Source organism: Monomorium pharaonis, chromosome 1, assembly GCF_013373865.1.
Source record: "Monomorium pharaonis isolate MP-MQ-018 chromosome 1, ASM1337386v2, whole genome shotgun sequence".
Taxonomy (NCBI): Eukaryota; Metazoa; Arthropoda; class Insecta; order Hymenoptera; family Formicidae; genus Monomorium; species Monomorium pharaonis.
This window is the reverse complement of record NC_050467.1, coordinates 37,897,722-37,916,940: the sequence shown is the minus strand read 5'-3', so window position 1 is coordinate 37,916,940 and position 19,219 is coordinate 37,897,722. Positions and strand designations below refer to the sequence as shown.

The following is a 19,219-nucleotide window of genomic DNA, read 5'->3' as shown; positions in this document are numbered from 1 at the left end:
ATCTCTTGTTTTTTAAATTCTGTTCTTTGTGTAATATTTCGCTCAAACAGATGCTCATTATGAAAGTATAATATTTCTAAAATAAATCTTATAAATGTATTATTTGCAACTGTTTTCATATAATTTTTAATAAATTTTATAGTCTCTTGTATATTTTTTCCAATTCGACTTATGTCATTCCAATGATTTTTATTTCCTCCCGAAGTATTAAAATACGAGTATTGACATTTCTGCCAACATGCTCCACCGTTCGAAAATGGCTCGCATAGAGAACTGTTATTTGACATAGGACATGTTCGGCTACGCGTTGCGACATCCGAAGCTTCCTGCTCGCAACGGAATCGTGAATGCCGCGGGCCTGACCCCGTTGACACTCGCCTGCCAGCTGGGGCGTGCCGAGGTCTTCCGTGAGATGCTGGAGCTGTCCGCGCGGGAGTTCTGGCGTTACAGTAATATCACTTGCTCGGCGTACCCTCTCAATGCCCTCGACACGCTGCTGCCCGACGGCAGAACAAGTACGTCGTAAAGCTAATCGAATTAGTCAGTCGGCTCTACGAGAATCGTTATCCACGGTCCACCGAATCGCGCGTCTTCAAGTGTGTCCTCACTTTGTCGCATGTTCCCGAGTTAATTGCGACGAGTCAAGACCGAAATGTTCCCAAATGGTAATATCGTAGCGAGTACAGTGCAGCATAAAAGAGAGATTCTCACTTATTCTTTCTATTTCCTCTATAGCGTCTCCCCCTCTTTTTTCTTATTCATTCTTTATTCTTTATCACTCAAAAATAAAGATTTGACATGATTTGTTTTAAAGGAATGGTGAATCAATTTTTCTTCTGCACAGCATCCGAAAGAAGTATCCAGAATCTGCATCTTCTTTAGATTTGTGCAAGTTTTCTACGGTTTTTACGAAACGTTTGCTTTTTGTGATATATAGTTTAGAATTTATTTCATTTTATTTTTACTATTTCTATATACTATTTTTCAAAAAATGTATTTTTTTAAACTTTTTTTTACATGGTACTTTTTATGGAGACTGTGTAATCTTGAATAAAATACGTTAATACTAAATTTTACTCTACGCTATTCTATTCTTTGTCCTCTCTCTTGCTTTTCTTTTTTTAATCTGAAATATTATAATCTCGGATATAAGATATGTTCTTGAAAGCGTCTTTGAAATATTCGGTAAATTATTCGTTGAGTTTTTTCGCTGCATCATATGCGCAGCTTATGTAAAATTGTTCTCACGGTTTTCGACGGCTCGCCCCCGTGTAAAGTGTCCCAACAAGAAGGTGGTAATAGAGCAAAAATTGCAACACAAATGTCGACGACACGAGGAGAGAGAGAAAAGGCGAGAAGAAAAAAGACTAATATAGGAAGAGCAAGAAAAGACTATCTTCTCCCGTAAAATTGGATACGAGGACAAAATCGAGAGCAAAATCGGGTTGCAAAGTTTACGACAGGGAAAAAAAGAAATTTCACAAAGTTTTCCTAACGTAGGACGCAGGCGGATAGTAAACCATACTGCCAACACAACAACTTCGCCCGACATGCGAATAACACGCCACTTCTCCGGTAAAAACTAGTTGATATTGGCTCGTTACTGCCGCCGCGTTTACCATCGTTATCGCGTCGATATTTCCCTGCTTCAACGGTAATTTAGAATCAAAGTCGATTTCTCATTTAATTGATATCCGGCGAGATAATTGAAATCATTCTAGGAAGCGCGATGGAAACCGCAGCGATATAATTTGAAGTCAATGATTCATACTCGGTACATTTAATTTTATGTACACAGCGAATTTTATTGAAAGACTCCCGCGTTATTAATGCATTTAATAAATTTGTTTCGTCAAAGTAATATCGATGACAATATTTAACAATCTAAAAGAAATTCGATAGAGAACGCGAGAAAAATTTCGCCCACACAAAAAAACGTTTAAATGTTACACAAAAATTTTACCACGGAATACGATCGCAAAGTTTACGACGTAGATCTCAAATTGATTCGATTTGACGGAGTAACTGATCTTTGGAGTGCCATAAAGGATTGTCAGCGCGTGCTTGTCCGCATTCGAATGTGAGCCAAGCTATAGTGATATCCCCCATAGGAGCAGCCCGTCCAGGGAGAGACGATGCAATTCGATTTTACCCTTGCGCGTTTGTCATGTCACTAAAATTTTCCCAACAAAGAACCGCAGGGAATGGAGGAGAGAAGGGAGGAAAGTTTCGCGTGCTGCCGTTCGCATTTTAAGAGGGGCCGCCGTCAGTCGAACTTGCGTGAAATTGTATCGAAGTTCGCGGTCGGGCACGGCAAGCACTGTCGAGAAATGGATGCGTTCGTCGTCGTTACCTGCCTCTTGGTTTTCTCCGTGGGTTGTTCGCGAATAGGAGCACCGCGAAGCGCGGCGCGACGCGGATGCCTGGAAGCGTGGTAGGTCGTAGCAGGATGCAATTACGGGCATTTAACGAAGTTTCGAGATTAGCCGCCGCGGACCCGACGCGGCGCGACGCGGCGTCGGGAGCTTGCGTTTCATTTAGTTTCGGAATCCATTATCCCTTCGATCCTTCCTGGCCTTCCACCGCCGCCGCCGCCACCCGAGCTATCTACCCCCCATCGTAGCATGGGCGTCTCCACGAAGGCACGAGCGTCATCCGATTTCGCAAAGGGTGGCGGACGTCGCGTCGGCGGGGTGCCCGGATGGAGGAAAGTAACCGCGGTGGTGAGAGGACAGTGCTATAGCGAGGCCAACCGAACTTTCGGTACGTCTCTCCTACGGGCACGCTTAATTACTTCAAACCAAGGCTAGAGCGAGAAAGCGAGAGAGAGAGAGAGAGAGGCGAAGTTGAAGGGTGAGAGGATGGTGGCGGTTGGCCAAAAGAGCCTCGGTGACGGTGGTCAAAGGTCGAGCTTTCAGCGAAAAAGCCATTCCCCTCGTCTCGGTCCTGCCGACGTTTTTTCCCGCTTTAATCCGAGGGCCGCGCCATGAGCGCGCGAAATGTTATTTTCGCAACTTCCGGTATCGTATCCGCGCTGGAAACTGACTACGCTGCAACTCCGAGACAACCCGCGCGCAATCAACGCCGTCATTTTTCGCGACGCTACTATTTGCGAGTTAATTAAAAATTAATTCTGTTAGGATACACAGATACGTAAAAGTATAAGTGTGGCGTGTGATGCGATCACAGAAAGTTTCGAAATAAAAATTACGGTGTTGCCATTTTTATTATGACTAAGTTTCATCAAACACTTTGTTGAGAGAGTGCGAAAGAGAGGAAGCGAAGAGAGGACGATGATAGAAGAGCGAGGAGAGAGGAGCGAGAGTCGATCGAGGAGGAGGCAGAAAGACGAGCGGCTCTCTCTCTTCTCGTCGACCTGCTCCCGATCTCTCCGCTCGCTCTCTCTCTGCCTCTCTCTCTCTTGCTCGTCTCCGCTGCTCGCGCGCTCTCTCTGCCTCTCCTCCGCTCTCGCTACTGCCCCCTGCTCGCCGCTGCGACGCTTCGCGTCTTCCGCTCGTCGAGTCTCTCTCGTCCGCTCTCTCTCTCGCGCTCTCTCCTCTCCGTCTCTTCCGTATCGCGCCGCTCGCGGCGCCGCGCCGCGCGCTCTCGCGTCTCGCTCCGCGCTCCCGTCGTCGCGCTGCGCTCGGCTCGCGCTGCCGCACCGCCGTGCTGCTCTCTTACTCCCTTCTGCTCGCTTATCTCCTCGTCCTCTCTCTCGCTCTCTCTCTCTCTCGCTCTCTCGCCTCGGCCGCGGGGCTCCCGCCTCGCCGCGCGCGCGCTCTACTCTCTCCGCGCTGCGCGCCCGCGCGTCTCGCTCGTACTCTTCTCCCGCGCGCGTACTCGACGCGCGCTCGCGCGCCCGCCCCGCGAGCGCGCTCGCATCTCTCGCCGCATCCCCGCGTCGCTCGCTCTCGCGGAGCGCGCGGTTCTCTCCGTCGCGCTCTCTCGATCTGTTAGAGAGAGACGTAAAACATGATTATTTCTTATACATATATATGTAAAATATCTTAAGCGTAAAAAGATTAACCTGCAAGAAATCACAGCGTGACGATAAAAGTATCAGATACATGTAATCATCACGATGCTGCACTGAACCGCTTACGGTATTCTTAACCAGGAACAGATTTCTGACGACGCGCGATCGTTAAAACGCTTGCCATCTTTTACGTTGCACAAGCTCTTATTTCAGACTTTTCCTTCGCACGTGAGCGACGTTACGTAAGAGGACTATGGCAGCTTGCGAGTTTAAAACGACCCGCGACATAAAATTTGTCCAATGTATATGTGTGTTGTACTTACGTGGAGAAAAATTAGGTTTTTTAAAACCATATACCAAAATTTTTTTACTCTACTTAAAAATTCTACTTCTATTTTACTTACAAATAATTTAAAAAATTTAAATATATTCAATATAAAATTAAAATTTCGCGAGTTTTATTGTTGTAAGATATACAGATTTAAAAATTTAAAAATCTACGTAATTGTGGAAATTGTAAATAAATTATTTTCTGTAGATCAAGCAAAATAATTCTCTTTTTTTATCCTTAACGGATCAGGAAAAATTTATTTAGACCATATGATATTGTAAAATTGACTACATATGTTCATTAAAAAATCCGAAGTTGTTCATATCTACGGTACCCACTAAGTGTTCCATTAATACGTAAAAACTTTTTACTTTTTTTATAAATTTAATTTTTAAAACTTTTAGTATTTATATCGCAATTCATTAGTTTTTCATTTAATTTTATTAAAATATTTACTTAAAATCTGATGTAAAAGATTTTATTATAGTTTATATTTTTGAAGTTTAATTCGTATAACACATTTAGTTTCCAGTATTTAAATATCAAATAAAATCCTCACTGAAAAAAATCACCTTGGCAAACTTGACGACACCCAGTAGAGTTCCACGCAATTTTAATTATCCGTTGAGCTTTCACAGAGCTTTTTTTTCTCTTCTATTATTTAACTTCCATACCAGAAGCTATCGACTTGTCGACCCGAGAAAAATGTAGAAATGTGCTGATGTCTATTTCGAGAGCATCCAATACAGAAACGCATATTGCAGACTTTATCGCGGTGACAATAATACAGAAAAGCTTAGAAAATAAGGTACACCGATAAGGTAAATCCGATAAAGACAAACTAAACAAAAATTATTTTGTATTGATAAACACTAAAAAATTTATTTTCTGTGATCGAATAATTTTCTTTCATCTGGAACCAAAAAAACGAATTTTATAATACACATACATGCACAAAGTTTAGACAAGCCTAAAACTTTACGTTGTTAAGGTTTCAGACCCCTTAAATGACTTAGAAATTATTTCCAAAATTTAAATATTTCATATTTATTATTTATTATTTAAAAAAGCTCTTGTTCGTGTTATAGTTTACACAAATGAAAATTATACTGTCACAGCTCCAAGTTTATCTATCTCGAAAGTACGTTTCTCATTAACTTCACGACCGGTTTTCCGAAATAATTACTGCCGATCGTGAGAAATGTAGCGCCCAAAGTGGTAGTTTGTTATTTAAGCTCGGTTCAATGTCCGGTCGAGGTTAGCAGATAGTGACCGAGGATGTAGCCCAGGAGGAAGCTCGGGGAAAACTATCGCGGCTCTGTGTTCCAAAGTCAGATATAATTACGTGTTGCGGTAACGGACACGCGTTAGTAACTTCGCCAACCGGTTTGGGGCCGGTAGATCAGCGGTCGTCATGCAAAATTGAGAACCGGATGATCGAGGGTATCGACATTAGCATCGGATCCGCGCAACGCTTGACTGACTTGTCTGAAATCCGAATTACCTCCCTTGAATTATAAACGTGTAATCGTTTGGAATCAACGTAACGATCGCTATGTGTCACGATGCAGAATTATCCGAAATTAGATTTCTATCTTAGGATCTGATTTAGATCTTTTTTTTTCTCCATTTTCCTGAAGTTTTATTTCGAAATAAAATCAATATTGATGCAATAATAGTTCTTATTCTAGACGTTTCCCATCCGGGAAACGATGTTTTTGACGGGTCAAGCTACCGTACACACCTTCGCCCGTGTCGAGCGGTAATTAAGGACTCCCGAGGATACAATCCTCCAAGTTCCAATTACTTTAGCACTCGCGCCAAAGCCGGGCGAAGTGCGACGACAGATGCATGCGATCGATACACAACCAAGTCTCCCGGTAACGCTTGCACATGAACGTTGCACTTAATATTGCACGACGCGATTCGGCAGGGCAAAAGGCGTACTGTATCGATCGCGCTAAAATGTTTAAAAGTCAGTAATCGTGATTCAAATATTTAAACGCCGATCCTGCGATAGGGGACTGTCCGGACGTTGTCCAGTACGTACACAGAGGATATACATAAATACCCAGCATTTTTCAAGAGCGCCGTACCATTTCTCCGGCGATTGCGAACATTTTCAAATGAAACCTTAATGGCGCTACGGATTTATCCTTTGGCCGCGACGACAACGCACGGCGACGGCGACGGAAAATTTCCGTCCCTCCACGGCGGAAATCTTTCTGTCGCCGGATGTTTCTTCGCCGCACCGTGGAGGAAGAAAATGCCGAAAAGAGCACATTCCCGCTCGCACCTGCACCTGTATCACCACATCGCCCTATATATGCACGCTCACTAATGCAAAACCCATAATTATCGCGGCACAAACCCTAAAGCGATGTTCCATTAACCGCAAATGGCTCTCTCCGAATTTCTATTTCAGACTGGAACTCTGCGCTATTTATCATTCTGAACGGTACGAAGGAGGAGCACTTGGACATGCTGGACGGTGGTATTATTCAGCGATTACTTGAGGAAAAATGGAAGACCTTCGCGCGAGTAAGTGCGTCCACGTGATGGCGTTCCCGCTCGTTTCTCGCTGAATTATAAGGCGGTTACTATATTTTGAAGTTTTTCACCGTTTCCTCGCCTTTATGCTTGACTTTGCTACGACGACTCGGGATCTCCTCTTTGTACAATAGAATCACACATGGCACACACACTCTGCGACCTCATCTTTTATTAATTCATCTCTTTTACTGGTATTTCGAATACCCAATTTTTCCGCTATGCTTTGGAATAAAGTACCGAATTTAAAGTTGCCCCCTTTCCAAAAATAGCTTGGATATAATATCTAACATATATTTGACAATAAAAGTACTTCAAAATAAAAAGTATATATAACGAGTACAAAATTTTTTTACCTAGTATTAGATGCAATATTATGCTTGATAGTATAATATTCTATCTTTGTTTTAAAGTTGCTTTGTTCTTTCGAAATTTTTTTCAAAACAATGGCAGCTTCATTCAGAGCTCGTAACTTTGTATTATATTCGTGCAATCGATTCTTATGTCGAACAGAGAGATTTCTTTTTCTCTTATGTTTTCCGCATAACTCAAAGTACCAAAAAAAGAATTTATTCTTTTAGTTCTTTAATTTTACCGTTTTCGTATTTTACGTTTACGTATTTTACGTTCGTATTTCGCGTTTGTGCGTAATAAAGTACAACGTTTTATTTTAAAAAGTATAAGTATTAAAAATTAGATGTGATTAATAGAATAATATATTTCTATCTAACAATATATTTCTTTAAACACTTTAGAGAATATTTTATCTAAATATAAAACATATTAAAATAAAAATCATACGGATCGTATATTTGAAATTTTTCGATAATTACTTGCTGCTAATAATTTATCACTTTCCTTAAGTAAGTTTTTAATAAGGTCTCTCTGTTAATTATTCGCACTTAAAAACGAACCAATTCTAAACTCATTCATGAATTAAATTTTCATACACTGTATCGATATTTGGTCAGATATTTCTGTTTGGAGGCAATTTTAGATTTCTGTCACTCCAGACCATATTTTTGGAAAATCTTTATGCGAGCACTTTGAAAAAGATCGGCTTACATTGCAGCTCACGTTGCAATACTTTTTCCGCTTATATATTTTATGTAGTTGACAACACATAAGCCACCTGGACAATTGCCGATAAATAACATGTTACTTCAGCAAAGCTGCTTAGGTCTTATGAGAGAGAGAAAGAGAGAAAGAGAGAGATCGGCTAATATCGTAAAACATAGTTTTTATCTAGCACAAAAGTTTCTGAGAACTTGTAAAATTTTAATATATTTTTAAAACCGCTATTTTAGATAGTTCCTTAAATGACTCGGGAAAGAATTGAACGACTGGAGCGATTTAAGCGGTCGGACTTTTGGCAAAGAACGACACGTTCGTTCAAAAGCTGCAGATAAAATGGAGTTCAAACTTTCACGCGACTTTGCATGTAGACCCGAGCGCAGGTACGCGTCCATAATACAGGATATTGTCGCGTTGTTTACCAGAGCGACGTCAAACGCAATTTCTCTATATTTATCTCTCTCTCCCCGGTCTATTTCTCTCTTTCAAGTGACTTGGAACGATTAACACTCGAGTCGATCGGTCGAGTGACGTCGATGAGGCTTCCGGCGATGGCGGTATAATTGCGCCGGTTATTTCAAGTCAGTCTGTCGCGGGTCCATGGTGGCTCAGTGATTTCGAAACGATGGCTATCGAAGTTATACGGGCGGGCTGATTGCAATTACGATCGCATCACAAACGAGCTTTCGTACGTACGCCGAAGGCTTCACCAGCCAGACGCGGACGCGTATCGCGCATATTATAACTGCACCGCGTCCATAACGTGTCCCATTTATGGCACTAATCACGGCCACACTCGAACCGCACGTAGACGATGCAATATGTAGCATTACTGTATCCGTTTGGCTATGATTTTCCTATTATCGGATTGTACTCGGAGTTAATCTTCGAGAGCGGTTCGTTAAAACATTTTTGTCCGTTAAATAAAGCGCGTGCGATTACCACTTTGTAAACAAGTGGCGTGATAACGCGGGCTGAAAGATAAAACGAAAGACGTTAAACGCTGCGTCTGGTAATTGGATTATCGCGCGATAATACCAATACCGCGCGATAACGCGGACAATGACGTTGAGCTGCCGTTCGCGTACACTGCAAAATTTTGTTATATTTAGAAGTGATATCATTCATGAATAAACAGACGCGCGATATTAATGTAATGGGGGGGGAGGAGAATTATTTTCGTCGTAATTGACGTAATGAAATAATCTCGGAGGCTACTAACCATAAATTATGCTCTCAGTATTGAAAGTCCGAGAGCAGATACAATAGCGGATAAACAATCCGAAATATGCGAGATAAATCGATCTTCTCTCGAATGCTCGACCGATATCCAGGCCCCCATGAGCTTAGCCCCCGGGACCGGCGATATTTTCGAGTCCAAGTCCGCCCCTATATTACCGCTCGTAAAACTTTGCTCTTATGTTCCGGCCAATCGATGCGGAAAGTTCCGTGGGCGCATACGCCAACATCTATTCTTTACTGAAAAGTTGCAGTTCCTGAAGCGATTGATTATCTTGGTGTTTCACCTGGCATCGCTGTCCTTAGCCGTGTACTTTAGGCCCGCGGACATGGATGCCGTGCTGTTGCAGTGGCCCAAGGAGATAACGGACGCCGTACGCATCGTAGCCGAGTGCACCACCGTGCTGGGCGTGTTGAATTACATCCTGCTGCAGCTGGGCGGCGAGATGATCAACATTGGTCCGCTGTCGTTCCTGAAGCAACTGGTAGGCTCGGACATTTTTTTCCGCTGCGATAACCTCGTAATCAGGAGCGTTTTACCATTTGAGCTCGAGAGATCTCATAGTGGGAGCTTTCCGGAGCTTACGTAATTCAAAAGGCAGATTAAATCGTGGATATGGATGAAATTTGATTTAACGAATGTAACTTTTGCATTGTTGAGCAGAGAATATAAGTTAGAGACGCATAATGAATTTGAGACTATATAACGTGATTTATCGATAAAATTGGGACTTTGTGGAAAAAGATGGAATAACTTCGAAAAAGTTAAATTTTACAGAAACGTCTATAATTTTCTTTCGGATTATTATTGTTGCATATAAAGTTATTTAAAATTCGAAACGCAATTATAATGAAGTATAAACATAACTCTAAAAGGAATATTTAATTTCATGAGACTAAATAAATTTCTTTTCCAAATAATTAATCATTGACAAAAGATCTAGGATCTTTAAGTCTAAGCTAAAACATTTCTACTTTTCACCATCGTTGCAGCATTTCTTCGTCTTTACCTCTGATCGCGAAATATCCCGTTGTTTCGTGATGGCTCGCAAATTCCGATACTCAACGGTGCAATTTCGGTGCGGCAATGTCGACTAAGTGTAGCCAGTTGCGCAAATCGTGAGACTGGTGAACTGTAACGGATCACGGATCTATAGATGAGCTAAGATGTATCCTACGGTTACCGAAGAAAGCTGCACGATTGTAGTACTAATCTTTCATGCATTAATGAGCCCAAAGAACAAATAATAGGTCGATGATTACCCGAAGCAATACGTGTAACAGTATAATGATAACGGGGTAACAGTTTGATAATGCATGGTAGCAATTGGCACCTTTCATCTTTTTTCTTTATTAACTGTATAATCAGAGACGATATATTTTCCATGGCAATACATCATCCGCCAATTTTCATCAAATTGCATAGATAAAAAGACAAATGAATTTTCGTTCGTTAAATATTTAATAAAAAGGATTTGTAATAAATCAGCGTTAATGTGATATAATTTAATTTTTTTGTTTAATAATTTAATTGTCTCTCGCGATATCAATATTATCGTTATTAAATGTCATAGAAAAATAAAATCTCAAGAAAAACGGGACCGGCAATGATTGATTGCGTTGAAAGCATTTTTGGTGGAGGTGATATTTCGATATATGTCCTCGACAGTAAAGATGGATTCTTTTCCGCCAGCAAATTATAAACTATTATAAATGGTCTCCAATTAAAATGTTTCTGTTCTATCAATTTTACTCTATATTTTAAGAGAAATTATAGAGCTCTTTTTCGCACAAAGTCCATTTAGTAATAAACATCGTGTACAATATAATTTATATCGTGCATTCTTCGGTTCAAGAATTCTCGCAGATATATCGCAAAAATGTGCAAAATATTGGCACATTAGCGTGCCTATCGGTTATCTATCCATATCTATCAATTAAGAGAGAATATTACATATACATATCGTGTTGGTTATTGCTTCTGCTGGATCAATAGCACACATACGTCGCTCCGAGCTAATACAATCGGACGTAAGCTATATCGTTATATTATTAAATGCATGTGTATCCGCTTCGATTTGCGGGTAATTAATACTGCGACAATTCAAAAACGTTAACACGCCCCAGCCCACACAAGCCATGTCGTCGCACAATGTGTAATTTGCCCAGTTTCTGTGTACGCAGATGGCCAAAAATATTTTATGTAAATACACAATTACTACCATGTGCGCAAGCATAGAAATACCGCGTGGCTCTCCCGCGTAAGAGCGACAAAGTCACGAGTTCGAATATACGGATTTTTATAACCTTTAATGGGAGTGGTGGCAGAAGACTTCTTTAAATCTAGCTAACGTACAGGAATTGATATATTGATAGTCCCACCCGCTTCCATTATTACTAAATACAAGCATAATGTTTACATTTCCGTATATTAATGCCACGATTATTACGTAACGTCGATTCCTCTTCGAAAACATATAGTGTTGCTACAATACGCATTTTACCTATACGTTTCGAAAGAGATTTATTAATTATTTGTATAAATACAAAATGTATATCTTTCAAATTTCTGAAAATCTTTAATGTAAAATCTCTAATGTAAAATTAAAATAATTTTAAAGACGATATAAAAAATGTCCCTCTTACTAGCGTACGCATCGAAACAAATTTCACCCTGTGCGTCATCGTCGTGACGACGCAGTCGTTACACGGAGGTATCGAAATTACACGAAAATATCGATTCCCCTGCGGACGTTCCTGAAACGTTGCAAGAGTGCATGCGGCCGCACTAACGTTCCGCCCGCGCGCATTTGCATTTCAGAGCCACGAACCGGCCAAGTTGATATTCGTGATCAGCAATCTGCTCATTCTCGCGTGCATTCCATGTCGTATCGCTGGCGATCGGCACGCGGAGGATGCGATACTGGTCTACGCCGTACCCGGTTCCTGGTTTCTTCTGATGTTTTTCGCCGGGTAAGTAATATACAACAAGAAAGAGAGACGCGCGGACGCGGCGGCGGGACGCAGGAAGAGCAGCTGCGAAATTAAAGCGGTTGCAATTTACGTTGGCGCGACGCTACCGGGGGTCGCACTCGTTACATCGCTGCCACCCATTTGTTTCACGCATCATTTTAGCGCCACTGCCGCCACGGACAATCGCCGCGTGTAAACCGGCGACGTGTTTACAGCCACCTGTATGTATCCCGCATGCTATTTGTCGGACCGAGTATATCGGATGAATCTCTTCTACGGCGCAAATGCTACCCTTTGGATATAGTTGAACGTATACCTTTTCGCCGTGTCTTAGAATTATATATGCGCAAGCGTGAGAGAAATAATCGTGATTGATTATTTTTACGTAATCGTAAAAAAGAGAGTAATCTAAATCAAGGGGATCTAAATATGGTAGATTGATGAGGGAGAGAAAGATATTGCAGTATCGAGGACAAAGCTGAAAAAAGCGTACTTCTATTTTTATGAAAAGATACACATTCTCCATTATTAGTTGTTCTAATAAAATTATAGCGTGAGAAATAAATTTAAACGACACCAATTAATATACTATATAATCTGATTTATGTAAGTCATTCACGAGCCTGCAAAAGAAACTTGCAATATGTTACCCTCTTATTTAATGATTTTGTTTGACATTGAAAATGGTCCGATAAAAATCAAAACGTTTTTTTTACTCTGATAATTGTTTGGCATTAAAATCTTACTTGGCTCTTAAGTCTATTTATTGTTTTCATTTGATTTTATTTACTTGAGCCTTGCTTAAATCGTACCTTATCAATATTTTATCAATTTCGATTTATAAAAATATAAATTAAATAAAAGTGAGTGATATAGACAAAAATTAAACAATTATTATATTTTATTTCAAGAATGCCAGTAATTGGGGCGATCTTTTTCTATTATAAAAATTAAATTGATATTTTCATATAAAATCTATTAAGTTTCTTAAATCATAATACCACCAATTTTAAAATAAATGATATTAATATTACAAAACTGATAACATGGAAACTAATAATTGATATGAATAAAAATATACCAATTACAAAAATTTAAATCAGTCTTCGATATTTTCTTTTCATCATCGTTATTTATTAATTATTAAATATTTTACCTTTTTTCCTACAAATTATTTTAAAAAATAAATATGATCTTTTATTATTTTAATCCATAAGATCGTTCATAATGCTTTCAAAAGCGATGCAATTTAAGAGACTCAGGTACAGACTTGGACGATCGGTTGCTTGAATCGTACCTTTTGCAGCATATTATAAAGAGGCTTATAATGTATTAATTTGTTATTAGTAAAAGGTTAAATACTGTAGCAGTAAATACCTGAAACGTCAAGCTACAATTCTCAACATTCATTTGCATACAAATCAATAAATGGATCACTAAATAGAAAATATATAATAATTATAGGTGATACGCATTCGGCACTCTTTTCTACTTATATTTGTTACTTTTTATTTTCATGTAACATATAATACTATGCACCATAATTTGAGTTTTATAAACATTTTCTTAGGCATCATAATAAGTCAGCATAATTCATAATAGAAAATCGTAATTTGCATTCTGCTGGCAGGGCTTTCACGGAGAACTTCCACAAGTCGTGAATCTGCTTCCTACATCGGTTACTTGAACGACATGCTCCCAGCAAACGCTCTCTTGCTTAACGACACTTTGACGAATGTCGACGCCTCTTGTCGGATGTACTTCCGCGAAGAATAGGACAAATGGTTTATCGAGAGGCGAGGACGTGCATTCGCGCATTGTACTTATACGTTCCTAATACGTGATATCAAACCTACGTGACCGACATCGGGAATAGAACACAGTCGGATTGCAGCTGCTCCTTTCGGAAAACTTCTCGGTTTGTTCTACCGCGGTCCGACCGAAACATCACTAAAATACTATATCTCGGCGCGTACGTGACAGATTAATCACTTCTTTCTATTTTCCTTTCAAATCAGATATCTTTGGATAATTACATTTTTCTAGGAAAATAATTAAATTTTTCCATTTTCTCGTACTTTTTAAAAAAATAAAGTTGTACCTCATAATATTACTATCGTTGTCTCCCCCATCGTAATAACATTTTTTATATGCAGAGAAATGTAGAAATATAATACAATAAATTTTCGTTATTTAATTCGTCTTCAATTCATCTTAGAACTGAAATACGCTAAGTATCAACGATTAAGAAAAGAGCATTATGTTGGCTCTCGTACCCTCTTCCTGTGCCCTCCAGCTGCGCCTAAAGTATACGCTGCCTGAGAACTATAAGGTATACAGAGGTGTTCCTGGAACTTGTGCAGGCGCAAAGAGTGTATATTGAATTTAAACAGACGTAAAACGGCGGCTCGTAAATGGTACATCGTAAAGCACTTAGGCCGTAACTTTCGAGGCGAGTTGTAGCGGGCTCCCCGTTAAATTTTGTGCGAAATTAATCTCAGGCGTGACTGTGGCTTATTGCCAAGGCGAACGACAGGCCATGATGGAGGGACAAGAAACACCGAGTGGCATCGGAGTGGCGCGGCAGCCTTTGAGGAATTACTGCATGTATACGTACTTAAACGAAGTGATGCCGGGAGTCTAAAGAGGATCCTGATGGACAGTAATTACGCGCGGGGAATATCGCGGCTCCTACGTCGCGCTCTGCTCTAAATAAATAAAATATATTGTAGTCCGCTTTATGGAGACCCCATAACACAGTTAGCCCTTCATTACAGTTCTGGACTTCAAAGGACATATTGAATTACGGCGCCGATAATGGCATTAGAATTTTTTTTCCTCACGATATTACTCATCATTCAATTTAATCCCTTTTTTGGCTTAATACGTTTTGATGCTTTGCCAGCGTCAAAAGCGATATTAAGCCTGTGCCAGTGTATTAAGCCTACATTTTCTTGGATAATCATGATATTCGCATGTGATTAAAGATTTTACATTTTGCTTAATTCATATTAGACAATACGACCGGTGAATATGAGTTAAGCGACAAATAAAATTATAGTGCCAATCACCTTTGTGCGTGTATTTAAGAAAAAGAACAAGCGATTTTTTAATATGATAGTCCTACAGTTATAAAATATACGGTTTTCGTTGGACATTCTGTGTTAGCAGAGCTAATAATTAGAATTAATTACTTTAAAGTTTTTTTCTTTGTAATCAGATATTAAGCACAGCGAAGACATGAAAGTGCTTTCTTTATAATTTATTGTTGCAAAATCAATACGATGGCTCAGGTGACATTCATTAATCTGATATAATTATCAAAAAGAGGAGAAAAAAAGAACAATGCCTCTCTCTCTCTCTCTCTCTCTCTCTCGAACTGCACTAAAAGTAGCCTGGAAGACTCCGCGTAGAGAGGAAACTTGTTTGCCGAGCGGAAGTCGGTGTTCCTATTGATTTTCCCGGGACAACGTATACGCGATACCCGGGACAACGATGTTATATCCCTCATCCAAGTTGCATCGCTTATACCGCGCTCGCTATACCGTGCGAGTTATATCGGAGTATATCCGCGGTGTCTTTTCTATCGCGGCTGTACCCTCCCTTGAACTTACCACGAGAAAAAGGCCGAAGATTTATGAGCGCCGGTAACCCTTGACAAGATAAGGTCACCCATCGATTAGCGGAAGAGGGTAGGACCGACCGGCGACGACGTCGTCAGAGTTAATGGAGGCTCGATCGATGCTCTCTCTTCCGCCGCTGTTCGTCGATCATTCGCCATTTCGTTCATCCGTCCGTCCGTATGTTTGTTCGTTCGTTCATTCGCAGAACGCGAGTCTCTTCAATCTTAATCCCAGCCGAATGACGAATCTGAAAAATTTGTCGGTCTGTCGACGGGCGCGGATGCAGCGTCGGGATTAAAAAGCTTTTGTTCTACGTTGCCGGTGGCGGCGACGGTGGCGGCAGCGATGGCATCGATTTTAATCGCTCGTCCTTCGATTCCCCGATTCCAGTTCCGTCCCTATTGTGCTCGCACCATGATACACCGGATACCGCGAGTCTCGAATTACGAATAGTTTTGATGTTATCGATGCGTTTGGTTGTAATCGTGTGACCATATGCAAATGCGCGAGTCTCAAAGCGAAAAAAATCGACGAGTGAAAAAGAATGAAAAATTCAGGAATTACGTTAAACAAAATCAATTATAATTCCATTTATATCCTTTTTCAATTAGCTGAAATTAAAATTAATTTTTCACTGACGTGTTACGTTTTTTATATTATTAAAATTGTATGTAGATCATAAAATAGAGGAAATTTGAGTTATTTCAGATAATTCATTAGATAGTACATACTGAAGTAAATCTCTTTCTCAGTGAATAGTTTTAATGGCGACAAAGTATAATACGTTAATACTTTATTCGGAGTCTGCTTTATATTAGTAGTCGCGATTCTAACTTTGCGATAACGAAAGAGTCGTAACTTACTTACACTGGAGTATTACAAAGTTAATGCAATCAGTAATGCGCTAAGTTAAAATGAAATTTTCTCTCGGTGTGAGTATAGGGATATCAATAAAAAGACCTTTAAACATTTTAAGCGTTATTCGTACTGTGTAATAAATTTTTTCTTTTTCAATTTAATCTTGTCACTTTCATAATTTATAATCAAAATTCATTTATACTTTCTATTAGAGAATATGCGATATAAGTAATTCATTTGTACATTCTATTAAAGTGTAATATGCTAATTGTAATAAGTTAATTTGTCATTATGTAATATTTTTTAATAATTTTTAATAGCTAAATTAATGCACAATTTGTTAAAACCGTTTAAATTTTTTACAAAAACGATATTTAAAAAATATCTAGTTAATTGTATTATCGATCATTTCAGGTTAATCAATAACGTATTTAAATTTCTCTGCTAGGTAAAGTTATTAGCATTTAATTGTTTTCCTCGTTATAAATTTGTGAGCTGCGTGTAAGAAGAGTAGTTTACATATGCACACCGGATTGCTGCACAAGCACTTTTCGTGCCTGACCTATTCGTGTTATCGCGGCTACTGGAAACGCGATAACTGAACTCCGATATCAAGTGTTCAAAGCCATGCACTTTTTAACTTGTTAACTGAACATTTCGTTATCCACAGCTTTTTCTGTACGTGCGAATTAATACCGGTAAATGCAAATGATATCTGGACCGTTTCACGAAAACAAAATATAAAACTGGATTTTAAATCAGCTGTTATTTCTACATATTCAACGGTCACGAGAGCGGGCGCAACGATAACCGTAAACAACATTTTTACATTAATCAGTATTAAGCTTAATTACGTATACCGTAAAGAAAATACATGTGTATTAATTTGTTTGCGGGATGATATTTTAATCTAGCTTTGGCGATTGCCGGGCGAGGTAAAAGACACATTATTTTGGCCGATTAGAGGGATGCAATTATTATGTATCTCTCGTATAATGTGTCCCAAAAATTCCAAAATGGCCAAATATCTTGAAAACAAAATGAAGAGAAAAATGTTTGAAACAAAAGTTGTATGGTCTCTGTATGTGAAGGAAAACAAATAATGGTAAAATCAATTTTTGAAGAAATTTGTTTTTAAGAACATTTCTATTTTTTGAAATATGTGGAATTATAATTTTTTTGTATGATATAACGTCTTCTAATTATTTTGCATACAATTAAGATACAATTATAAAAAACTGATAGTTTATATAAATATAATTATATAATAAATCTACGTAAATACTTTTTATACGCAAAATAATTAGAAAAATATTATACAAAGAAGAATCATAATTACTATTTCAGATAGTACAACTTTTGCCTGAAACTTTTCTCCAAATAATCTCTTTTATTTTCAAGATATTAAATTAATCCTGAATATTTGGGACATACTGTATAACATCCCGGCAAATGTTTTACGATGGATTTTGTGTGCATAATATTAAACGTATTTGAGTCACATGAGTAAATCGATGTCGATGACGTTAATAGACTGATTTACCTCGGACTTTGATGTGCGAATACCACTGAATGAAACACGACGACAGCTCATTCACGTAACAGCTATAATGATAATTTTGTTGATACCGCTAATATATGGAACATTGTGTAATTAAATTTGAAATGAACCACACGATGCACAGAATAAATCTCAAGAATTTGTTTTTCTTCGATACCCGGTCGCTCTCGCAGTCTGTTTTCTCTATTTCTCTTAAAATTGTTTTACAAGACATTTTATATTCTTTAAGATATTTATGCTTATCTATTATATGTAATTTCTCTTTTACAGAGCAATTCGATTAACCGGTCCGTTTGTTACGATGGTGTACAGCATGATAACGGGCGACATGCTGACCTTTGGCATTATTTACACGGTTATGCTCTTCGGATTCTCGCAATCGTTTTATTTTCTTTACAAGGGATTCCCCGGGGTGAAATCATCTCTCTATCAGTCCTATCCTTTGACTTGGATGGCGCTGTTTCAGATAACCCTCGGCGATTATAACGTAAGCTCGCCATAGATTACCGATTTATTGGCACACGTCATGGCAGTTATTATTGCCGACCCTTATCTTGCGCACGCATGCACGTATATAAGTGAACGATCGCCTAATATTCTCTTTTTCATCTAAATCCTATAATTTGCAAGCATAATTCATATAAGTTGCATATTGTGTGAAAGTGGTTGTGTAGACGCAGCGGCTTCACTTATTTATCTTATCCGTTTATTTACCTGGGTGTACTAAATAAATGTTAAACGGTTTTAAAGCATTGCGAGGCATTAGTTTAATTACCATATGTCAAAGTCAAAAAGATTAAACGTCGCATACAAGTTTACATCATTTGAAACGTTGTTCCGGCGGCGCGTCAGGACACGCGGCTATGAATCTTGAATTTCAATCACGGACAATTCCGCGTCGCGCAAAATACACTGCAATATGGTTTCCTGACGAAATTAAAGATTTAGCACGACGGTCGCGCGCGCGTGTGCGTGAACGCGCGGCGGATGCATAAAATACCGCCTGTCCAGTAAAAATCATTGCTCGGTTTCGC

The 19,219-nt window shown here is 39.2% G+C and overlaps 1 protein-coding gene across 2 annotated transcripts in view; it reads left to right on the top strand.

Annotated features, from left to right (window-relative positions):
* The window catches only part of LOC105836286, a 35,349-nt gene that overhangs the window by 7,814 nt on the left and 8,316 nt on the right, over nt 1-19,219 (top strand). For both annotated transcript variants that reach the window (XM_012680221.3, XM_036295138.1), the window contains 5 exons: nt 290-515; nt 6,733-6,848; nt 9,419-9,655; nt 11,992-12,143; nt 18,456-18,672. In XM_012680221.3, coding sequence (XP_012535675.1) covers nt 290-515; nt 6,733-6,848; nt 9,419-9,655; nt 11,992-12,143; nt 18,456-18,672 — 948 coding nt within the window. The remainder of the gene's footprint in view (nt 1-289; nt 516-6,732; nt 6,849-9,418; nt 9,656-11,991; nt 12,144-18,455; nt 18,673-19,219) is intronic.